At 34.4% G+C, this 23,487-nt stretch overlaps 1 protein-coding gene and 1 long non-coding RNA gene across 2 annotated transcripts; one reads left to right on the top strand and one right to left on the bottom strand.

Annotated features, from left to right (window-relative positions):
- Positions 1-784: 784 nt before the first annotated feature.
- On the top strand, positions 785-20,190 carry LOC111517369 (glycerol kinase 5). Its single transcript, XM_023173507.2, has 11 exons — positions 785-1,042; positions 1,771-1,891; positions 5,279-5,372; positions 6,984-7,153; positions 9,915-10,004; positions 11,893-12,204; positions 12,299-12,530; positions 12,745-12,839; positions 12,890-13,053; positions 18,492-18,625; positions 18,688-20,190. Exons 2-11 carry the CDS (start codon positions 1,781-1,783, stop codon positions 18,840-18,842), a joined length of 1,557 nt encoding a protein of 518 aa, XP_023029275.2. The 5' UTR covers positions 785-1,042; positions 1,771-1,780; the 3' UTR covers positions 18,843-20,190.
- On the bottom strand, positions 16,446-18,542 carry LOC141485912 (uncharacterized). Its single transcript, XR_012467531.1, has 2 exons — positions 18,408-18,542; positions 16,446-18,349 (listed from the first exon to the last, which is right to left on the bottom strand). It is a non-coding gene; the product is annotated as an uncharacterized lncRNA (long non-coding RNA).
- Positions 20,191-23,487: the final 3,297 nt, after the last annotated feature.

Genomic DNA, 23,487 nt, shown 5'->3' with positions numbered 1-23,487 from the left:
ATATTGGCCAAACAGGGAGAACGTTTTCCCAAAGAATTAAAGAATGTAGGAGCAAAGAAAATTACTGGAGGTTTTTTCCCAACACCAAACCGTTATTTAAACAATAACGGTTGGGAAAAACTCCAGTAATATTAACCAAAGGTTCCAAACAGTGCATTGCGAGCATAGAAGTAGTTTTGTTAATAGAAAGACCAATTCCATATTTGCAAACCACCTTTTAGCAGAAGGGCATGATTTGAATCATGTATACCTTCGACGTGTTACGTTCAGAAGAGAAAAGTTTGAAACTTAATCTTATTGAATGTTTAGAAATCAATAGAGTTGAGAATTTGGGTACGGGAGAAGAGTATGATTTGCGAAGTTGTTAAGACGTAGAAATAGGGAAGTTGGAAATATTTGCAAAAAAATAATATGGACGGACGAATCAAAATTCACCAATAATGGTTGGTTTAACAACTACAAATGAACATTTGCATAGGGAAACCATTTTCCAAGAAAGGTTCGGAATAAATGTTTGGTTTGGAATTGTGGGAACAAACATCCTTGGCCCTTTCTTATACGATGATCATTTGAGTAGTGATATGTATCTTCATTTTTTATTCGAATACAATAGCATTTTCAGAAATAACAATTCCATTTGAACAAAAAAATTAAAACAGTATTTTTGGTTTTCCCCGTATAACTCGAGGAGGGCGAGAGTCCCCGTAAAATTTCTTCGTCCATTGTATTGTTCCCGATCACAATTACCTTTTTTCCCATTTAATCGTCTTCGTCTGTTACGCTTTAGAATATAGGAATGTTACCACATGATAAAAGAAACGGCCTGTATGCAATATACAATTCTTAAAAGATACGTGTTTTTTAAGATTCCAATCTATTCATACTTATACACAACAATTTTACAAAGTGATGTCACTTGTCCGTCAAACGCTGATAATCCAAAGGCCGATAATACCAAACGCCAATCCAGAACCTGTTGAAGTTGAATATTTACATTATTGTTGCTACTTTGTTGACAATATTGGTTAAACACGAATACTAGGTGAGTTTGCGATATCTAATTAGTTTGTGAATTTCATTGATGAAGAATATATCTATCGTATGATAGATAAATGAATAATTGATAACGTTCGTAAGTTCGTATAAATATAATATTCTCTACGTTTGCAGTATTTTTAGGTTAACGTCAACAAAAGTATTGGCCATGGCTCATAACTCGCTTCCGTGAATCTACGATTTTGGGCGGCTGTATTCTGTTGTTAACTTCGTGAATTTGTGTTGTTTTCTGCAATCAAGTATTACCCATTCTTGCACTTGGCTATACATACTGATGGAAACTAATATACATATATAGATTAACGGGGTCTCTCAGTCAAAAAATCAAATCTCTTACTTTGCCAAGCTTTGGCTTCTAACGTGAAGCTTCTTCAGGGCAGTAAAAATGAGTGAAAAATAATAAATTAGCATTTTTACTCATATAATTGTATAAATTTTTCTAAGAATTTTACAGTTATTCTAAAATGTGCATTGTAAAGAAAGTATCCAATTTAATTGTATTTATGACTCAGTATTTTACATATAGTGGCTACCACATTAGAGGTAGATGTATGTTATCGCGAACTTTTATTTAGAACTATTTGAGATAAACAATCTTATGAAACAGTATCTTCATGCAACTGCAACGATATAGGCAGACTTTCACATTTATAATATTAGTATAGAAGATATGTATAGATGTATAGGTGTTAAGTTATTTTTTGTTTGTTGAAGGTGACTCAGAATGTCTGGAGACTCTAGAGGCTTCGTTTTATCTCTTGATGTGGGTACAACAACTCTTTCTTGTCACTTATTTAATTCAGCTTGTGCGTCAGTAGCATCTTCTAGTCAATATGTAAGTAGTTTAACGAAATATTTAAAAAAAAACTAATGGTGACATTATACGTCAAAGTTGAACTTCCAAATCCCATAGTAACGTTGTTCAAAAATAGTCAGGTATCACTGAAGGTTCTGATGTTTCCAAATATGACCGTTTTTGAAGGTTTCTCCACTTTCTCATCATTTTTATTGGTTGTTGATGTGCTGGGGCGTCCAGGGCGAGCGCCGTTATTCACATTTCCTCGATCGTCTGTGAAAAGCTTGTACCACTTGTAAACTTTTTTCTGACTCGGAGTACAATCACCGTATACCACTGTCAGCATTTCAAGTGTTTTCGAGCAGAAAATCGCCGAACACGCAAAACCAACAAACTAAACATGCTGAACAACTGGAACTGTGAACATATGTTCGAGACGAGTGTAACAACATTAAAAAATCTCTAATTGAATGTGTGTAGCCCGCGAAATGTGAACATTTACCTTTTTTGTTGAATAGTCCACGTAAATCTATTATTCAAAGAAGGGGAACCAGGAGATGAAAAACGGATAAATGTTCAAACACAATTGTTACACGACAACAACAAGGCAACTATTGAATTGTATGTTCTACTGTATAACATCGTGTACTAGAAGAAAAACTTTTATTCATATTTTTTCAATCATCACTACGTCTCTACGTCACTCTCAAATTGTCAGATTACTGGAATATACACTTTTCAGCATGTAATTAACTCACCCTACCTTAATCTGACGCGCTCAATAATTTCTGATGATCCTAATCTAATCCTTTATCCTTCACGGGCGGCCTTATATATGGGGCTCATATTTGGTGGAGGCACTTAACCGGTATGTTAATCTGCCGCGCTTTAGTAAATCCCGAAATCCCCGCTTGGGCTCCCCTATTATCACTATACACAAAAGAAAAATATGAATAACATGTGTTTTGTATCCGGTAATTCTTAAAATAAAAATTAATTGGTGCTGCGAGGCGACTTGATTGATTCCAATAGCACATTTGCTTTTTAAGCTGCAGGAAAACCCGGAGAAACCTGCAGCACTACATCTGAAGATCTTGATCTGCCAATGTCTTCTCTTTCATATAATAAAATGTGGGGTGTCTCCAGGGGCTCCAATAGACTCGACTATCGTCAAACTTAAACCAGTCCGTTTCGTCTTTGACCAAGGCGTAATAATGACCATATTCAACGCCAGAACCACAGTGAACAATGACTGCATGAAGATTATAATAGTGGTCTGCTAGATTGAAGTGTTCATCTATTTCGAACCTTCGTTATGAAACATCAGAACAAATGCTTGTTGGTGTGATGGGCTGAATGTTAGGTTGATCAAACTGTGTTGTCCGAACATCGTACAATATATTACACATATAATCAACAACTTGTCAACGTTTTAGCTGAAAAGTCTAGTCCTACTGAATATAAGGACTTGCGAGCAATAAGCATTTCACCAACATTGTCCAAAGTATTGGAGGGGGCTATCGAATTGCAGCTTCGAGGTCATCTGGAAAAATGTTCATCACTTCCTACATTTTAATCTGGATTTCGAGAGAGCTACAGTTGCACAACTGCCACAGGGATTTATTTTAGGGCCGTTAATGTTCACCATATACACTTCGGGTCTCAAAGATTCACTTGAAAAATCTTCGTCTCATCTTTATGCTGATAACACACAAATATTTTACAGCTTTCCTCTAGAATACAAACAAACTGCCTCCTTTCTCATCAATACAGACATTGATGATTTCGTTAAATATGTTTCAGATCACTGTTTGAAGATAAATTCCAGTAAATCCAATATTATTGTATTGGACCAAAAATCTTCGTGACTCATGTTCCAACATGAACATCAATATCGACAATGAAGCGCTGGCATTGGTTAACGAAGCTGAAAGCCTCGATATTTTGATAGATACTAACTTAAGATTCGAAAAGTATATCAATGATCTATCACAACGAGCATATTCAATTTTTAAAACGATATACGGAAGTCGAAAAGAACCGTATGTGAAAACTATTCTTTGTGAGACATTGGTGCTGTCATTGTTCGATTATGGTAATTCTCTTTATGCTCCTTGGTCAACAAGCCATTATCAAAACCAAATTCAAAAGATACAAAGCATTTCACATTTCGAAAATCACCCGAAAATCAACTGTAATCAGGCAGTAAGTCCCCGGTCATTCGTTATTCTTTCAGCAATTTCAGTAAACTTTATTTTATTATTTTTTTCTCTTTACCGTTTATTCTGAAAATTATACACACTATTTATATACAAAATCATTACAGAGACTTTATAAAGTTTGAGTGGAAGAACAGTATTTTTAGAGACCCGTAAATGAACTCCGCCTTTCATTTTCATTTATACTGAATTATTTTCAGATTAAAATCTTATAATAGTATCTAATAAGTGGGAAAAATAAGATGTTAATTATTATTATTATTATTATTATTATTATTATTATTATGAGTGTTTGTCTACAAAATCAAAAATTTTCACTTAAATGGTTTCAGTCTCCATTATTTAACTGTGAATGAACCTTTTTCCTGAAGTACGAAAAATCACTCAGTAGCAGCGCTAGTAGTTCGGTAGGGACAAACACTGCCTAATCCTCATATAAACATATGGTAAAATACAATTGAAAAAGAATGTTTTTAACAGAAGAAAATGTTCCTGGAGCAAAACTAAAATTTGCAACTGTAAAGGATATCAATGTTGTAACATTTAAACGTTGGCTTGCATGCCGTGATTTGAAAGTAACTGGAAAAAAAGTGAATTAATAGACAGGTTAATATACATACTCTAGTAAAAGAGTAGCGGTAGATTCAAACTGTAGGTAATAAAATAAATTTAAAATAATTATGAATTTCAGATTTATTTCCTAGTGAAATATGAATCAAATATAGATGGTAATGAAATAAATTCTATTGAATATAATAAATGAATATAATTTAATGAACGATTGAGGTTATATCTCATTCTAATCAATGGTAATTAACTATGAAAAATTTACTATTCATTTCATGTTTAGAGCATACATATGAATATTTATTTATTTTTTGCACTGTTAAATCCATTCTCCTCGAAGCATGTATCCATTTTTTACATCTAACCTCACTAATATGAGGTTTTATAAATGGTATAAAAAACACCTTTTTTCCGGATATCCGGCATTATACTAGCACAAAATAATTTTTTATATCAGATTTATATTTTTGAATAATAAATTAATATTACGTAAATAACACTGTTTTACATGTGAATAGTTTATGTTTATTACTAGTGCTGCCTCTCGTGACACGTTCGCTGTACTATTCTCAGGAAAAAGGCTCATTGAGATTAACTGTTTCACCAAATTTCACAGAAAAATAAGAATTTGTCGTTATAGGTTAGACTGCTTTATCCAAAACCTGGTTGGGTAGAAATAAATCCTGATGAACTGTTTAGTGATGTTTTGGAAGTCGTTAATCAAACTATAAAAAGTAAGTATATCTCACTTTTTTGACTATTTTAATAAGCAGTCCAGGCAGTTGTAACAATTATGTCAATATTAGCCGAAAGCTCTTGAATTATAGTTTTCTCAAGACTCAACTGTTGCTTATCGAAAAGTAAACAATTACGGATGTTGAAAAAATCAACAATTAAACTGTCAGGTATTGAATTGGATCTTATAATATCAGCAATCAAATGTTATTATTATATTGTTGTTTACCTCACATATGCTACTTATTCAATGCATTTATTCAAAAAAAAATATTCATCCAAGAATCTGGAAACAATCGTTCTTCCGCTAGCCAAAATAGTCAATGCAAAGAGTCTGAATGTCCTTCGCTCGATTGGTATTTTGTGTGCCATATCTAAAGCATTTGAAAAAATTTTGAACTTGCAGATGCGTAACTACTTTTTTTTTCCGTTAACCAGCTATTGCATCCCTACGAACGACAACCCTTAGAAGTTGAATCTTGTGCTAGCCAAGGACTAACAAGGTCGTACCTTTTAATGTGTGATTCCTAACACGGGTTGGACGATAGCAAGTGAAAATCGAGCGTTAAGCCTGCGGCTTGATCAATTGACTCACACATCGGCCGATTGACTGAGTGAAAAAAGCACCCACGTCGAACCGCCCGGCTACCGACCGACTTGAATGAATTCAATATATTACCAAACTGTCAATCAGGATTCTGGGCAAACCATAGCTGCACAACAGCTCTTTCGAAGGTTGTAGATGATTCACATTGTTCTGTCGACAATAACAAACTTCGTCTATTAGTACTGCTGGATTACTCTACTCTAAAGCATTTGATCGCATTAACCACTCCCTACTTCTGGCAATACTGAAGAATCTGGGCTGTTGCCGCTAGCGTCGTAAATCTGCTTGAGAATTGCCTGCTAACCCTCAAAATAAATAATGTGTCCCTCAAGGATCGATTCAGGGCCCACTTTTCTTTGTTTTATATACCTACTTCTCAGTTCTAAGGCTTATGGGGCCGAGGTTTTCAGTTTCACTATTTTTCGGGTTTGAAGGCCGTAGCAACATCAATGTTTTGAAATGGCGTATGTCAAAATACATTCGTCATAAAAAAGTTATAAGGGAATACGATTTGAAAAAGTCTCTCACCCAATTATCACACCAATTCAATTTTAGAACTTTAATCAAAATTATGATTGCTCCACTAGATTCAGCAAGCTTTGATGCTTCGCAGTAAAGAATTCCATCGAAATCCGTAAATCATTAAAAAATGTATAGTTGAAAACATAATAACATGTATAAATGAATAACATGTATGAATAAAGATGAATAAGGTTTGTACAATAAAGTATGTACAGAATATTCTGTAAGTCTGCTACTCTATATATTTCTGACGAAACTTTCCTGCTTGTGCTCATATAAAGAAGATTTCAGAACGACAATAAAGTAGGAAACTTTATTATCCTTCTTCATAATGAAGTTGACATCATTTCATATTGAATTCGAATTCAATTGACTAAAAGAATTCACAATTCACAGACAATGGAATTCAAACTTTTTACCATCCACATCCTTTTCAATGTTCTGAGTACATTTTTGTTAACTGAGGTTTATTCATTATCAGAAGCAAACGTATCTATTGCCGATATAAAAAGTTTTGGAATAGCCACTCAAAGGGCCACCTTCATCACATGGAAAAAAGATACAGGCGAACCTCTACACAATTTTATAACATGGAAGGATCTCAGAGCGGCAGAGTTCCTGAAAGATCTGAATTCGTCTTGGCCAACAGTTGTGAGTATATATGTATTCCTATCCAACTAATTGGAAATATTAATAAATATAATCCTTTCCACTTAATCAATTTCCAATTTAGTAATTGTTCGAAGTCATATACTTTTCGAATCCGGTTTATCAATTATCAATTACAATGCCACTATAAAAAATTCAAAAGTCAATCATGAATTGATTAATATTACTGGAGTTTTTTCCCAACGCCAAAACGTTATTTTAACACCTCGACACGTGTTTCGATCACCAAGTGATCATCTTCAAGAGGAAGATCAAACTTAATTAATTGATAAAGCCGTTAGTTACTACGTGGTAGGAGACCATCATGAAAAATGAGAAATGAAACTTTCTATGTTTCTCTATGTTTCTATCTTTTTTTATAATACACGTTCAATGAAACATTAAATTATAAAACAACAATAAAAATTATTTGGCGCTCCGGGGCGACTTCATTGATTCCAGTGGCGCATTTGCTTTTTCAGCTGCAGGAAAACCCGGAATAACCTGCAGCACCACATCATCTGAAGATTTTGATCTGCCAATGTCCTCTGTCTCATGAAACAAAATGTTAAGTGTCTCCAGAGGTTCCAAAAAATTAATTACATCGCCAGAACACTTCGTGACACGACTATCGTCAAACTTTAACCAGTCCGTTTCCTCTTTGGCCAAGGCGTAATAATAACCAAATTCAAATCCAGAACCACTGTGAACAATGACTGTATGAATATTATAAAAGTGGTCTGCTAGATTTAAGTGTTCACCTATTTTGAACCTTCTTAAGAGTTTTATGCTTACATCAGAGGTTGATTCATGTATGGAGAACATCAGTGTTATTATTAGATTGACTGGTGTCTCAGCTATACTTGTTTCCTTTAAACAGTCAGTTTGGCAAAACAGTCGATCATCACCTGTTAAATATTCCATTTTCAGATGATTTAACAATAAGCTTTACACGGACTGGTTATTAGTCATATTAGGAAACGCTAGTTGTAGTTGCAGGAATTCACATTTGTTTTTGCTACCTTTTGAACATTTACTGCAAAGTAAACAAATGAGGATTTTTCCAGCAAATGATTCACAAACACAAGACGAGATAGATTGTACGGAATCATTCAATCCAGAGCGGTCAGGAGTATTGATTCTGCTCTTGAAGATGATCACCATATGATCATCTTCAAGAAGAAGATCAATCTGAATTGATAGATGTAGCCGTTACTACGTGGTAAAAGATCATCATGAAAAATAAGAAATGAAACTTTCTATGTTTCTCAACACTTTTATCTGTAACTATCGTTACTGCAGTTTCGTCCCATATGGATATTTTCAAACCAATACACACGGGGTGAGTGGCGGGGGATCACTGTCTCTCTCTTATGGGTGTTTGACAGTCCCCCGGTGCAGACCACACGGCACTCACCCAGTAAAGTTATCGGTCAACCACCCTATCCCGCATCTGCGGGCAACAGGCGTTGACCGATTTCAAGCTAGATGTGTGGGAGAGGTGTCTCGCAAGAACCCTCGGCGGTTACTCATCCAACGCTGGAAAGGTAGCTTTCCTAACATGAGTGCCCCTTGGGGTAACGTAAGGGTATGCGGTGCAGACCACACGGCGTACACCCAAAAGTTGTTGATGAACCGCCCTATCCCGCACCTATACGGGCAATGGGCGCGACATCTTCGGCATATGATGTGTGGTAGAGGATGCTCGTGAGAGTCCTCGACGGTTACTCATCAAACGTTGGAAAGGGAACTTTCCTAACATGAGTTCTAGGGGGGAGGTGAGTGCCCGCTCGCGGCTGGAGGCTAGTGAGCCTCATCTCCAACTGGCTTTGGCCTCTTAGGGGCAGCGGCTCCGCTAGCGGGTAAAGGGATACAGGGCTGCGGTAATCCATTCATGGGTGCATTGCAGCCCCATTATGAGGCACTGGACGGCTTATGCTGTTCCGTGATCCTCGCCTGCTTCTGTACGGATCCAAGCGTTCGAGGTGTCGGGGCTTGCGGTCCTTCCGGGCTCTAGTAGCCGAGTCTAGCCTTGGAGGGCACCAAGGCAGACGCCTGAGGTGTCGGAACCCGGTTGGACGGAGCTACTAGTATCCGAGCTTAGGACCCCGGCCGGCCACTTCCGGGACCATATTCCCAATTGATTTGGCATGGTTGGCGGGGGCAGGTGTGCGACGCGAGCACTCTCTGGCGAAAGAAGAGCTTAGTTAACTTGTACGAACGTTCGGTCGAACGCTGCCGATGGTCCTGTCTCTTGGTTAGCCACACTAAGTAGATGTAAGGAAGCAATTCCGAGTTCGGTGAGCGGGAGGAAGCCCTGCGAAATCCTGTTGGTGTGGGGTGAGGGGCGGTACCCGCAAGGATTTCCCGAAAATCCACCCCTCCACGCCCGATCGCATCCAACGCCAGGGTACGTCTTCGTAATTTCCTACCATATGACAGAGTAAAGTAGATAATTGTAGAATCGTCATTTATATGAGCACCTGCAAATAATTAATTCTTCAGATTGAATTCATCAGGGTACAAAATTTATTGGGGCCTTAATGATAGTGCACCAGTGGATAAATCTATTAAAAAGTGAAAATTACTTCTTTGCTTTGCAGAAGAACAGTTATCTCAAACTAGTTTTCCAGTTAACCGCTATCTAGAAAATATGGAATTGAACTTGGTTCTTGATATAAATAACTTCCCTATTGGAATATAGTACATTTTTTCATGAACTCTAAAAATTTGAAAGAAAAAATACATCGCATATATATTTCAGATGTTGAGATGGAGTTGCTATTTCCTCTATCTCTTCACTAGAATCAAAAAGTTTGGAGTAGGAGGTAAATTCAAGATTGAGTGTAAGCATGTAAGTATTCATTGATATAAATATATTTCTTGATCATAAAATGTTCGACCATTCAATTAGTTCATACAATTGTTTTCATGTCCTGTCATCATCAAGAGGAAATTAGGAGAAATAAAAATTATATGTTACTTTATTAAAAGTTCATTTTCATGTTTGCATTTTCTAGTTTAGTTGTGAAGGTGCGTTCTCACGAGTCAAGTTTAGTTGAACGATTTTAATTAATCAACAAAAGTTGAAAGAATAACCTAGTGAGAACTGAAAACCTACAAAAATGAAATACATTGAAACATTTCAGGTTTAACAACGTAAACAAAAATTAATTCAAGTAATATTCAACTTTTGTTGATCAACTATTATCGGTCAACTGAACTTGACTCGTGAGAAGGCCCCTTAAAAGCAACGTTGACGTTTCAGGAACCAATCCGCCGTTGTTCCAAAAACAGATATTTCATTTGTTCGCAGAATGTTATTTTCTGAATTTTCGTTTGACCTGATATAGTTATTGCATCACTTGCTACTATTTCACATGAATGACACTACCATGATAGAATGCGTCTTTCCACTCATTTCCCCACATAATTTTGCCAAATAGCACCGATGTCCATTAAAATTCTACTTTCCCTTACACCGGGGGTTTGCTTTTACCCTGGGGGTGGATGCCATCCCTTTTCGGGTGTGAAAAAAATAATTTTTGAATGAAAATAAATCTAGGAGTAGATAGATTGACTTGACTCATTCTAAGCAAGTTTTGTTTTATGAAGTTTTTTCTGAAAGTCAATACTTTTTGCCATATTCGCGAGTGGAAGAGTCAATTTTTTAACTAATAAATCTACGTGTGTGGATTTAGCTCTAAATTTCGGAGGGGGTGATTTATAAATTTTGGGGAAGATTAATTTTCAGGAGGAATAATTTATTCAAGCAAGTATGTACGTGTATATATTACAATACTCATTTAAAATGTATTGAATGCTCAAAACACCTTTCCCAAACGCCAGAACTGTAACACTTTCCTCGACATCGATTCACCAACCAAGTTGATGTCTTTACAAGATGAAGTACACTAATTGCTAATTCCTAAACTAACAGGATATACTTTCACTCTCAGACACACATAAGTGATTTCAGGTTGAAATTCGCAGTTTGTAGTAGGGTTTCAATGACGGTTCTGAACCTCCACCATTATTAGTCGACCTTGAACGACGTCACACGATCTTGAGCGATGTGCACATCATGTGACTTCGAATCATCCACACGACCTTGAGCTATGTGCTGTATGACCTTGAGAACCTTGATGATCGGTACTGTTCTTGATATAATACCTTAAGCTTGGGCCTCACTATATGACCTTGAATTCAAACTTGAATGAAACCTCGTTGGTTTACTTTGGGTTGGAGTGGAGGGGGTTGTGCTCATATAAGAACGGCAGTGTGAATGTTTTAGTCATTTCACAAATTATCTCCATATTCGTTTGGCATTATATACGATATGTATATGTGTACTGGATGTTTTACTCGGAACAACAACCTGTATCCCGCGAATGATGAAGGGTCATCAAGATAGAAGAAGCAAGATAGAAGAAGAAGCAGTTTTGCAAAAATGGCCTCTTCTTCAAAACAATTCAAAAACTTATTTTTTTAGTAATCCGTTAATTTCTCTTCGAAGTTTTTAAATTTTTCATCGGGTTTGTAGTTCTTTTCCTTTCTCACACATGTCTCAAAATACTAATTACAAACCTGGAAATGTATTTTCCAGAATTGATCTTAGCGTTTCCTAGGTAGGTACCTACTACTGAATGCTGTTATATCTGAAAAAGACCATGAAACATAACAATAACAATAATTTCGCCTAATTTTATATAAAGCCGGTGCTTTCATGAATATTTTCTCAGGTAACGGGAAGACTTTTATGGATTATTGCAAATATAAGTGAAGTTAGCAAGGCTTTGGAGAGTGATAACTTAATGTTTGGTACTATGGACACTTGGTTGATATATAAGCTAACTGGAGGAAAAACTTACGTCAGTGATATATCGAACGCTAGTTGCACAGGATTTTATGATCCTTTTGATTTAGGATACGGAATTTTGGCTAAATTACTGAAAATTCCTGTAAACATTCTTCCAAAGGTTGTTGATAATGACTATGAGTTTGGATCTACATTGAAAGATTTTTTTGGAATGCCTTTAAGAATAGGATGTGTGGTAAGATTATTTTAAATTTCTTCATTTAGAATATAAAAACTAAGAATCGCCAATATTTGTGAGAGAAAATTTGAACATTGTTTCATATTCTCAGATGGGAGATCAATCATCGTCCATGTTTGGTACGTGCAGTTTCAAAACAAATGACGTTAAAGTAACTCTGGGTACAGGATCATTTCTCAACATCAATACGTCAGGCAAACTCCATCCTAGTTTGAATGGAATATACCCTATAGTTGGATGGAAAATAAAAAATGAAATTACATTTATTTCCGAGGTTTCCTGTAATGATGCCGGTTCTCTAATTCAATGGTTACTGCTAAATGGTATATTCGAATGAAACATAATTATTTATGGTCGTCTAGGATGATGAAACAGATAATATCCACACGCGGATAAGGATTTTAGATTTCTCTATTGTTTAAAAATCATTAGTTATAGTAGCTACAACAGATCAAATCTTTCATCTTGGCGACCATAATGTTGTCAAACTAAACATATATCGTCTGTAAAATGACTTCATTTTTAAAACATTTATAGGATTCGTTCAGTCTCCTTCTGAAACATCTGAAATTGCATCCAAAGTGGAAGATAGTAATGGAGTGTACTTCGTACCCGCATTTAGTGGTTTAGGGGTAAAAGAAGAAATAAAAGTATGTTTCCGTACCAAACTAACATTTTTTAGCCTCCTATAGGTGACGAAAAAGCTGCTACTGGTTTCATAGGTATCACACCAACCACGAAAAATGCTCACATGATACGAGCAGTTTTGGAAAGTATAGTTTATCAGTTAGTTTTAGCGTTTGAGTTGCTAAAAAAGGAACGTGTTGGAATATACCGTTCTTTAAGGTAAGGTAGGTTCTATAAATTAAGGTAGAGAATTGTGAGATTTGTTTTTAATCACTTTGGACATGAAAAACATTTTATTCTACTATAGATTAGTATTTATTTAAAATGAATCAGCAACATTATATAGTCGGTACAATAGTATCTTTAAATCTAGACATAGTGGGTTGTTCAAGAAATAAGGTGAATGTTCAAGTTTTGCGGGCTACATATATTCGATTGGCGATTTTTTTATGTTGGTATATTCATCTCAAACATATGTTCATAGTTTCAACTGTTTAACATGTTCAATTTGTTGGTGTTAGAAGTGTTTTACGTGTTCGGAGATTTTCTGATATCGAAAAAAATAGATCGAAGAATCTGCATCAAATTTTGTGTAAAAAATGAAATTAAGTGTTCAAAAACACTCGAAATGTTGATAGTGGCATACGTGGATTGAACTGTGAGTCAGAAAAATATTTACAAGTGATACAAGCTTTTCATAGAAGGTTGAGAAGATTAATCAACAACCGATGAAAATGTGGAGAAAGTGAAAATAACTGTTATGGAGAATCCTCGAATCACTATCAGAGAAGTTGTTGAGAATATCATGTAGGTTAGCGCAAGCCATTCAATTTTTCGGAAATTTTGGGCATGAAGCGTGTGGCAGCGGAGTTCGTTTCAAAATTGCTGAATTTTTACCAAAAAACCGTTGCATGAATATCACTCAGGAATTATCAAACGACGTCGACATCATTTGCTTAAAAGGGTCATAACTGTTGAAAAATCATGGGAATATGGTTATGATATCGAAACCAAACCTGAAAAGAGCCCAGGAGAGTTAAGATCAAAAAAAGGTCGTCAAGTTCGATAAAATGTCAAGGTTTTGCTCACTGTTTTTTTCGATTACCGTTGCATAATACATCAGGAGTTCTTGCCACGTGGTCGCACAGTCAATAAGGAGTATTATCTTGAAGTTATGCGCCGTTCGCCAGAAACAATACGAAGAAAACGTCCGGTACTCTGCATCACAATAATGCACCTGCTCACTCGTCATTACTTGTTCATTTTTTTTTTGGTCAAAAATAACACCATAATCATGCCTCAGCCACCGTATTCACCAGATTGGAAAAATCGCCGACACATGTGTATTATAAATGAAGGGAAGTTGAAGGGAACAAAATCGAATTTAATGAATATTTAAATATTTTTTGAGAAAAATTAAAATTCACTTTATTTTTTGAACAGAGTGTTATGTCACTATGCTGTCAGTTTTGAAATTGCAACCTATAAAATTCCTAAAATTGATATGAGAAACAAGGATACAATTCGAGAGATATTGACAAAAAAGTAGAAAATGTATGTTATTTTCAGATAAATCAAAAAATGCCGATGAACTTTTCATTAACACATTTTCATTTACATATTTGGTTGCCATTAAATTTGAAATTAGACGATTCGTATTCCCTGGACCACTCTCAAATATTCCTTCGTCATCATAATAATATTCATTCATCCTACGGATTACATTGTCAATACGACTAATGTGGAACCCTGTATAATAAAAAGTTTTCCTACGAATTGGATTTGTGTAATCTAGGTTTCAGATAATATAGAACTCCTTCGAAGAGTAGAATTTTCTGAAAAATTATTAACCAAAAAAGTTTTTCATCAGAAGACGATTCGAGACTCAGTGTGTATCTTCGAAATACAAACATATTCTCGTAAATAATTTGAAAATATGAGGGTAATTCATTCTTTCATCAATTATTAATTTTGTAATTTTTCTGTATGATAAAAAGTTTTCCTTCGATTTGTATTTAGATATTATCACGTTAACGTGTGCCTAGACACTAAGTAACTGAGTAGTACACCCTAAGTGTTTTATTTCTGTATGATGGTACTGGCGAATTGAAAAAAAAGGCACGAGTTTTACACTGACACCAAACTGGTGTTATCAAAACTGAGTCCCAAAAGAAAACAAGATAGTTATACTACTGTTTTTTAAATGTTTTTTTATGTTGCATATTCCGAAAAAATTATTTGAAAAGAACTCCCAAATAAACCTAAATCTCACACCAAAACCATATGAACAATGAGTTGATGATATTTTTAATACCAATTTGCAAAAAAGACTATTTATTTCAGTTAACAACTGAGTATTTTTTGAAAAATCCCAAATACCAAATGGATTACAAATTTGAAAATAATTATTATTTCAGATAATGATGGTTATATATCCAATTATATAGGTACTCGTCTGAATGATAATGGATTTAATGTATAAATTAACTCAATATGCTAATGCGAGTTCATAAAAACCACATCATTTTCGATTAGGACACTTTCCCACTCGAGCGATGCGACTAATAATTCGCATAAGTTTTGCCAAAATAATTCCCTATAATATGGAACAGTTTTCAATTTTCTATCAGATTACGGTCATGATAGTTTTCGATTGGCTACTCTGTTTTCGAATTGTTTTTCAAATCAGAGTTGCCAACAGGAGCGGAATTCCGCTACCGTAGTGGAATTTACTCGACAGTAGCGGCGTAGCGGATTTGAACACAAAGTAGCGAAATTTTTTACAAATAATCAATATTGAAAAAAATATTATGGAAGTAGAGAAGGCATTGGACATCACTCAAAGCCAGTGAACTCTGTACGTATAGTATACATTTCACTGGTCGAAGCTGACACATGAATAATTGAATGCACAGTCAATACATTACGGTCTTAGTAGCTGAGGGCATTACATGATGAAAGATATTTTCATTCATATCTTAAACCATATAACCTCCAATATCTTGAAACTAAGTCTCGAGTGTTTCGAGGAATATAAATTATATGGAACAAATTACAATGGAAATGGAAGATATTTTATGTGCCATTTTGTGCATTTACAAACTTGCGTTTGTAACAACTCAACCATGCCACACAGCCCCCTACGACTCTAAGGAATGATTCTCTACAGTCCCCTACGACTCTAAAGAATGATCATTGTAGCTGGACGAAACTACCACAGTTGAAATTGACGGGAACGAGACATGATCAAATAAATACAAAAACTTATTTCAAACTAAGAAATATTTGGTCAAGATGACAGGTTTCAAAAATTAACTGCTGTAAATTTAGAAAATTAGGTACCATCTACTAAGTTGCGTGGTTGAAAATTAGCATCCTAATTCCTGACATTAGTGACAGTTCAGTTTTGTGATATCTGAACGGTACTGTCAGTTCTGTGGTATGTAATTTTGTATAGAGCGCTTGCGTGAACTGATTGCGTCAGATATACAAGCGTAGTGAAATATGAAGTAGTGTAGTCACCGTATAGAAAGAAGTAAAAGTGTAGCGGAATTTTGGTTCATCTATAGTGACATTGTAGTTCATCCAGGTGGCAACACTATTTTAAAATATTTTGTAGAACCATTATTATTGATATTATATATATTATTGTTTTGTTCAGATGGTATTCAATACTTGTATGGTTGTATGAAAATCCAAATAATCTTATAAATTTTAATTCAACAATAATTACAACGTTGAGGTAGGAATTAATTCGATTTCATGAGAATGGAGAAAGACAAGAGCAGAGGCTTGAAACATATCACAAATAAGCAGAAATATAAAGGAAATTCTACCAAAAATCCTAAATGTGTTCCTTCAAAATCGAAGTCTCATCTAGTGTCGAATTGGGACAGATATGAAGTAAATGATAATGATCGAGACTCATCTCTAGTGAACAGTCTAGACTTTTCTGTCCTTGCCAGTGCCCCTTTAAGTCAGGGCAAACATTTTCAATTTAGGAATGAAAAACTTGTGTCTCATGAAATCCAAACTGATTCAACCAACAGCCTTTTCAATTTGGATCTTGTGAAGCTGGAAGAGAGCATTTTGACTGTTCCCTTCTTTGAAAGGTTATCTATCGATGAAAGAACATTTTCCAAACAACAGATTGAAGTCATGAAAGCTGAAGCTAAAGAATGCGACGAAAGATTAATGAAAAAGAATATGCTATCAAACTTCGAGAGTTTTCTTCCTGAAGATGAAGCATTGTTTCCAGAGATACCTGATGATTCTACAGAAGTTGATGTTAGAGGATCTCTAATAATAGAAAAATCTGATGAATTGGAGGACTGGTTGGAGGATATTTTGAATGAATAAAGATTAATTTTGAAAAAAGAAGTTCCTTTTTATACTTATAGTAAGTAATTTTGTAGGTTAAAATAATCAAAAATTATAATTCAATCATCGAGGAGATAGGAGGGACTTGGTAAGCAATAAAAGGCTAATAACTTTAAGATGTGTCACAAAAAATTAATTCATTATTTTAGTCTAAACTTGGTAACACTTGAGAAAAAAAGTTGGTTTTTGGAATACTTTTCAAAAACAATTTCATTTTGAGAGGAACTTTTACTAATTGATTTAACATATTCACAAAAGATTACAAGATTACAAAAGCTGTAAAAATAGCTCTACCCCTGCATTTATCAAAGTGCTGAATCAGCGCTGCTCAATCAGTATGCTTCAAGTAGGTGATCCTATTGTATTCAGTCCTATTACTTATCTGCCCTTAGAGTGAAATCCTGAGGGTAACAACAAGATTGGTCGATATTTTGTAATTCTGTGACGTCCTGCAGTGGCTGCTTAGTTCTGGATTTTATGTTTATTTGGTACACTTGATATACAAAATATAGAATGGCTATAGACATCAAAAAGTAAATAATTATAGTCCAGGCACTAATATTAAAATCAACTGGCATTTTTCAAGTTTATGAAAGTCTCTGATGAGGCACTTCTGAAGAGTTTTCAATATTTACTTTACTTCATTGAGATCGATAGCGTCCAACTTTAAAGTTTCAAATTGAATATCAGAGTTTTCATTATGTGAAGTTCAGTTTCGCTAGCACAATATTTTTAAAATGTTTACGAATTTGTTTGATGAAATCGGCCGATAGGTACTCGATGAAAATTCATAATATATTTGAGAAACACTTCATTGTGAAATTTTTACTACACAGTTTACAAAACCGCAACACGTGTTACGCTATACTAACGTTCCTGAAGAAAGTATATATTGGTATAGACCGAAACAAAGCAATTTTTGTCTTTAGTACTATGAGGCAAATTCTACTTTCCTCTGCCTGAAATAAATTTCCTTTTTTTGATAGAAACTTTTAGATTTCTTTCATTATTTCTAAGTGCTGAATCAGCTCTGCTCACTCCGCATTTTTCAAGTGGGATATCCTATATATTCAGTCCTATAACTATTTTGTATATACCAGTTAGTAGTTGAAACCTACTGTTTGAACAATATATCCTAAAATAGATAAGATTGAGTGAAACCTGACAGATTGTGTATCTTGAAGAGCACTTACAATGGATTCAGGAATTGAAAATATAATTCTGATTTTCATTTAAAAAGAAATTGAATATTTATATAAATTTGTATTATTTGTTAGAATTGATGGAGGTGTCTCCCAAAATGATTTCATATGCCAAATGTTGGCAGATCTAGCCGATATATCAGTAGAAAGGTCAGGATTTGCAGATATGACTGTAAGGGGTGTTGCATATATAGCAGGACTTTCAAGTGGTAATGACTTATTTATTGATTAAGATTAATCTAACAAATAACTCGTTTTTGTTCCTTTGTAGGTGTCTGGAAGGATGAAACAGAATTTCAGGTTAATTCTGACCTGAAAAGGGTATTTAAACCTACAACTTCTTTGAATGAAAAGGAAAAATACAAAACAAGTTTCAAACAGTGGATATTGGCAGTTGAGAGATTCAAATTTTGGTACAAGATGTAACATTTGCTTATAACATATAACAAATTGAGATACATTAAAATTTATATGTTTTTAAATTAATCAAGGATTACCAAAAGTTCAGTGTGATAAATACCAAGAAACAAATATTCAGAGATCACTACAGGGTTTTAAGTTGACTAACTATATAAATCAGAGTTGTACAACAAACTAAAATTCCACAGGTTGCTTTACAATGAAAGTTTTATTGTTACTGTTTTGATAATAAGTTGGTTAAAAAAATTAATATAGGAACCCCTTTTAAAACAAAGTTTTTTTATTTGATTTTGGTTTGAACACTGTTGAAAGGCTTTATTGTTGGAAGAATGAATCTTATTGACAAAGCATGTGTGAATAAGATAAAAATGTATACAAACATATACATAATTCAAAACTTATAAAATATTTATAGGTACATATACACACAAATATACATGTGAAAATATGCTAAGGACATATATGTTTACTGCAATAATGAAAATGTCCACATGTGTAAAATGTGGTGATAGAAATAAAAATGAATATGAAAATTACACGAAACATAAAATGATGCAAGTTATTCCAGATGCTAAATGGAACTCATAACATTAACTTAGGGTACGATGTATTTCAAAGTGTGTTAGTGGAAGTTATCATCATTAAATTCGTCCAAATTATAATAGGGTCTATCATCAGAAAGTAAAACTTTGCTTTCTTAAATTCTAAAAGGCTTTTTATAGATTTAACGTCGTTTGGCAAGTGTCGAGGTGGAATAGTTAGAGGACACCAAGGGAAACCAATCTCTATGCTTGTTTATCAAAAGCCGTTTCTAATGTGAAAATGGCATAAACTGTCAAATATTATTTGTTATGAATATAGACCTACAGGAGTCTTGTTTCATTTTGAAGTACATACTTAGAATTCATAAGAGTTGTTGAACATACTCCCCAGAACAAAATTCCATATCTCAAGTGTGACTCTACTAGTGAATAGTAAACAGATTTAGCTGCAGAAGATCCCAATTCTCCAGAAATTATTCTTACCGCAAGATGTCGGATTAACATTACGTGATTATTCAAAGTACGAGTTATATCGTATTTACCACGATCATTAGTGAAAAAACTAGTGGTTGGGACAAACGTTAAGTGGAATGCATGTCAAAATTACTAGAAAAATAAATCGGTGTTGGGTCCAGGATTGTTAGTGGCTAGAAAATTGTGCATTCTGCTGAGTTTTTGAGGCTTCCAGTTCACTGCTACACCCCACTGAGCTGATTAGACCATTTGCTATACCTACTTCCTGAAATAGTTCGCTAAAGGCTAGACTTTAGCATGAATAGAGAATTTTTTTGTGTTGAGAACACCGATTAATAGTAAGACAGAGTTGCCATGCCTATACCAAAGATATTTAATCTGTGCATATACAATACATGTATTTTTAACAAGGTATCGTCCGAGAATACCTACCACAGTATTCTCGGGTATCGTACTATCCTCTTCTGTACAACTTATAGGCGAGGGGGGGGGTGGCGGTTAATGAGGGGTTATACACTGCACAGGTTGGATCCTAGCCCCTTACTCTTTGGGCTGATATTTGTCAGAGGGACAAATGGGTCATAACTGATGGCGAGTGATGTTGGGATGACGGCCTCAGACATCAGTGCCGCACTTCACGGTGTACCTCTATCTGGCTGGGGTGGGTTGGATGAAAAATTTGTTCATCTTTTTAACTGAGGACATAGGGGACTCATTCGACAGAGTGTAGGGGCCTTCTATATCGGAAGGGGTCGTCTACAGTATAATCCATAGCTTCCCTGACTAAATGAGGGTTTATGGAGAGTTTGTTTACATCTAAAGTAAGTTGGACCATAAAACAGTGGCGTATGGTTTAAATGATAATCGGAGGGATATTTATAAAATAAATCATTCAAAGTGAAAATGTATTCTGTTTAAACAGTTCCTACAGGAACTATTTAATTATTATTTATTATTATGGAAATAAGACCAGTTTTTCTGCCATCTAGTAGATTTTTATTTATGTATGGCTTTATAATAAAACGCGTGGTTGACTGGAGTAAAATCAGATTATTTCAAATGAACTCATTCATAACAATGATAAATGTTAATTTTGAAAGTAATGAACTTTGTTTCATATAATCAGATGAAGAAATTTGTGATTTATTCTCAGATTTGATGAACAAGCCAACAAGCGGTACGGTTTGTGAGGTCCAATATAAAGAATTTTCGATTAGAATATTTTTAATTACGAATATTTTAATTACGATTTTCATTCAAAATTGGTATCTAGGGGTCTTTGTGGACCGACATTATATATTTTTTTCAATAATTCATGCTGACGAAATCTTTACGAAAAATCATTAATGTGAATGAAAAAACTGTATTAAAAAATGAAAAATATGTTTTTCATATGCGTGTCATCGGGCATATTCATTCTGTGATCAACAGACTAAAAAGCTTTCTGCTCAATGTTCAGTTTGTATACTAAATAGTTATTCTTGTGCAACCGGTGTTAAATCTGTTATTGCTCACTTAACAACTAACTTACGTCACAAAAAGAATATGATTTCCGTTTTGGTATTTCTTTCTTTGCACGAGGCTCTCGCGTTGCATACAGACAATATTCAATAAGAAATGACGGTTGTCATTTTTATAACATTTTTTTGGTTGAGGTATGTCAAATAATGAAATAATATAAACCTAGTTTCAAAAACTTTATTTATAAGAATAAGATCAAAAAAATGATCATAAAGCCCCTTTCATAATGTCGGTCCAAAAAGACCCCTAAATACCAATTTTGAATGAAATCATGATTTCTAATAAAAAAATTCCTTATATCGGACCTCACAAACTGTACCGCTTGTTTATCAAATCTGAGAATAAATCACACCTGATTTTATGAAGCAAAGTTCATTACTTTTGAAATTAGCTTTTATCATTGTTATGAATTAGTTCATATGAAATAATTTAATTTTAATCCAGTAAACCATGCGCTTTATTATAAAGCCATACATAAATAAAAATCTAGTAGGTGGTGGAAAAACTGGCCTCATTTCCATAATCATTAATAATAAATCAGATTTCCTGTAGGAACTATTTGAATAGAATACATTTTCACGTAAAATGATTTATTTTATAAATATATACTGTCCCTCCGATTATCGACTAAACCAACCGCCACTGTTTATGGTCCAACTTACTTCCCATAACCAAACAAAGTTATGCTGCCTTCAATGTAAGGATGCAAAAGGCCTCTCTATCGTCTTTTGTCGCTCTGAAGTTGAGAATGGATCGTTCCATTGATACTTATGTAGTGTGTATTGTCCTGTTATGGGTTGTTCACGTTAAGAAAAGAATGACGTCACAAGGATGGCAAGTTACGGCGTTCACGGTTGTTCACGGTAAGAAGAGAATGACGTCACAAGATGATGACAAGTTACGGCGTTGCCAACATGTGTACTATTTCAAACTTTAAAATTTTTTTGTACTGTTGATATGTTTTATTGCTATTATCCTTACTTACTTTTAGTATTTGTTGGGACTATTTCGACAATGCTTTAGGCATATTGAATATACGCAAGTCTTATCAAAAGAAATGATTAGTTCTGAAACGAAAAGAAAGACTGACAGTTTTCGAGTTTTTTTCGATTCGGCAACGTCTGAAATTTTACTATCAGTTGAGGAACTTACAAAATGAAATGTTACTAGTTTCATTACTATTGAATGAATTTCAGTGGGAATTTTAACGTTATTATGTTGGATATACAAAATTACCAAAAATGACGTCATTCTCTTCTTAACGTGAACAGCTTAATGAATGATAAGTGACATTTTTGACTTCGGCACTTGTCGTAAACGTGTGCCATTTGAGAATTACCTTGAATATTTGCCTGCATTTTTTTTCTAGGTTTGCGCGCGGCCTGATCCCTTGTCAAACCGCAGCAAATGCTCGTAGCTCGTATAGAAGTGTTTACTTTTATACGGTGCTCGTAGTTTGAAATCGTATTTAATTTGTAATATTACACACAACCACAAAAAATTACACCATTTCCAGTAGCGGATGTAGGTACTTACACTTTCCAAATAAGCATAATATAGATTAAGCATTCCCTATCTTATTCCACAGGAGTAGTTTTGTCTAAAATAAAATTCTCTCCAGAAAAAATAGGTTTGCATGGAAACCCAAAAAATAAATTGATGGATGTAGCCGTTACTACGTGGTAATAAATCATAATGAAGAAAAATAAAAATCAAACTTTCTATGTTTTTTACCACCTTTATTTGTAACTAACGTTACTGCAGTTTATTGTATAAGTTTGAAAATGTCCGTATAGGACGAAACTGCAGTATCGTTAGTTACAAATAAAAGTGGTTAAAACATAGAAAGTTTCATTTTTCTTTTCTTCAACCCGTAAATAATTTATCTCTCTCATTTCCTCAAAACCTCTTGCTCTGAGTAAACTACCAGTGGCGGTTCCGTGAAAAGGAGTTTCATTTCGATTGTAAATATATTGAAAATATCAAAAATGCAATTATAAAAATAAAACTATTATTTTTATAGTGAAAAAAAACGCTCAGTCAAAAATACATGAAGTATTCTGATAACAAAATGATTCAGATATCTGAAACAAAATGTGTCTTTTTATGAATGG

This window comes from Leptinotarsa decemlineata, unplaced genomic scaffold, assembly GCF_025532065.1.
Source record: "Leptinotarsa decemlineata unplaced genomic scaffold, Ldec_3_MD MMD2_tig00026340_RagTag_RagTag, whole genome shotgun sequence".
Taxonomy (NCBI): domain Eukaryota; kingdom Metazoa; phylum Arthropoda; class Insecta; order Coleoptera; family Chrysomelidae; genus Leptinotarsa; species Leptinotarsa decemlineata.
The sequence above is the reverse complement of the archived record's forward strand: the minus strand, read 5'-3'. Positions and strand labels throughout refer to the sequence as shown.

Coding starts and splice junctions, on each gene's coding strand:
- LOC111517369 (XM_023173507.2), top strand. CDS start 1,781: ATGTCTGGAGACTCTAGAGGCTTCGTTTTATCTCTTGATGTGGGTACA. Junction 1,892..5,278: donor TAGCATCTTCTAGTCAATAT/GTAAGTAGTTTA, acceptor TTGTCGTTATAG/GTTAGACTGCTTTATCCAAA. Junction 13,054..18,491: donor GGAATATACCGTTCTTTAAG/GTAAGGTAGGTT, acceptor ATTATTTGTTAG/AATTGATGGAGGTGTCTCCC.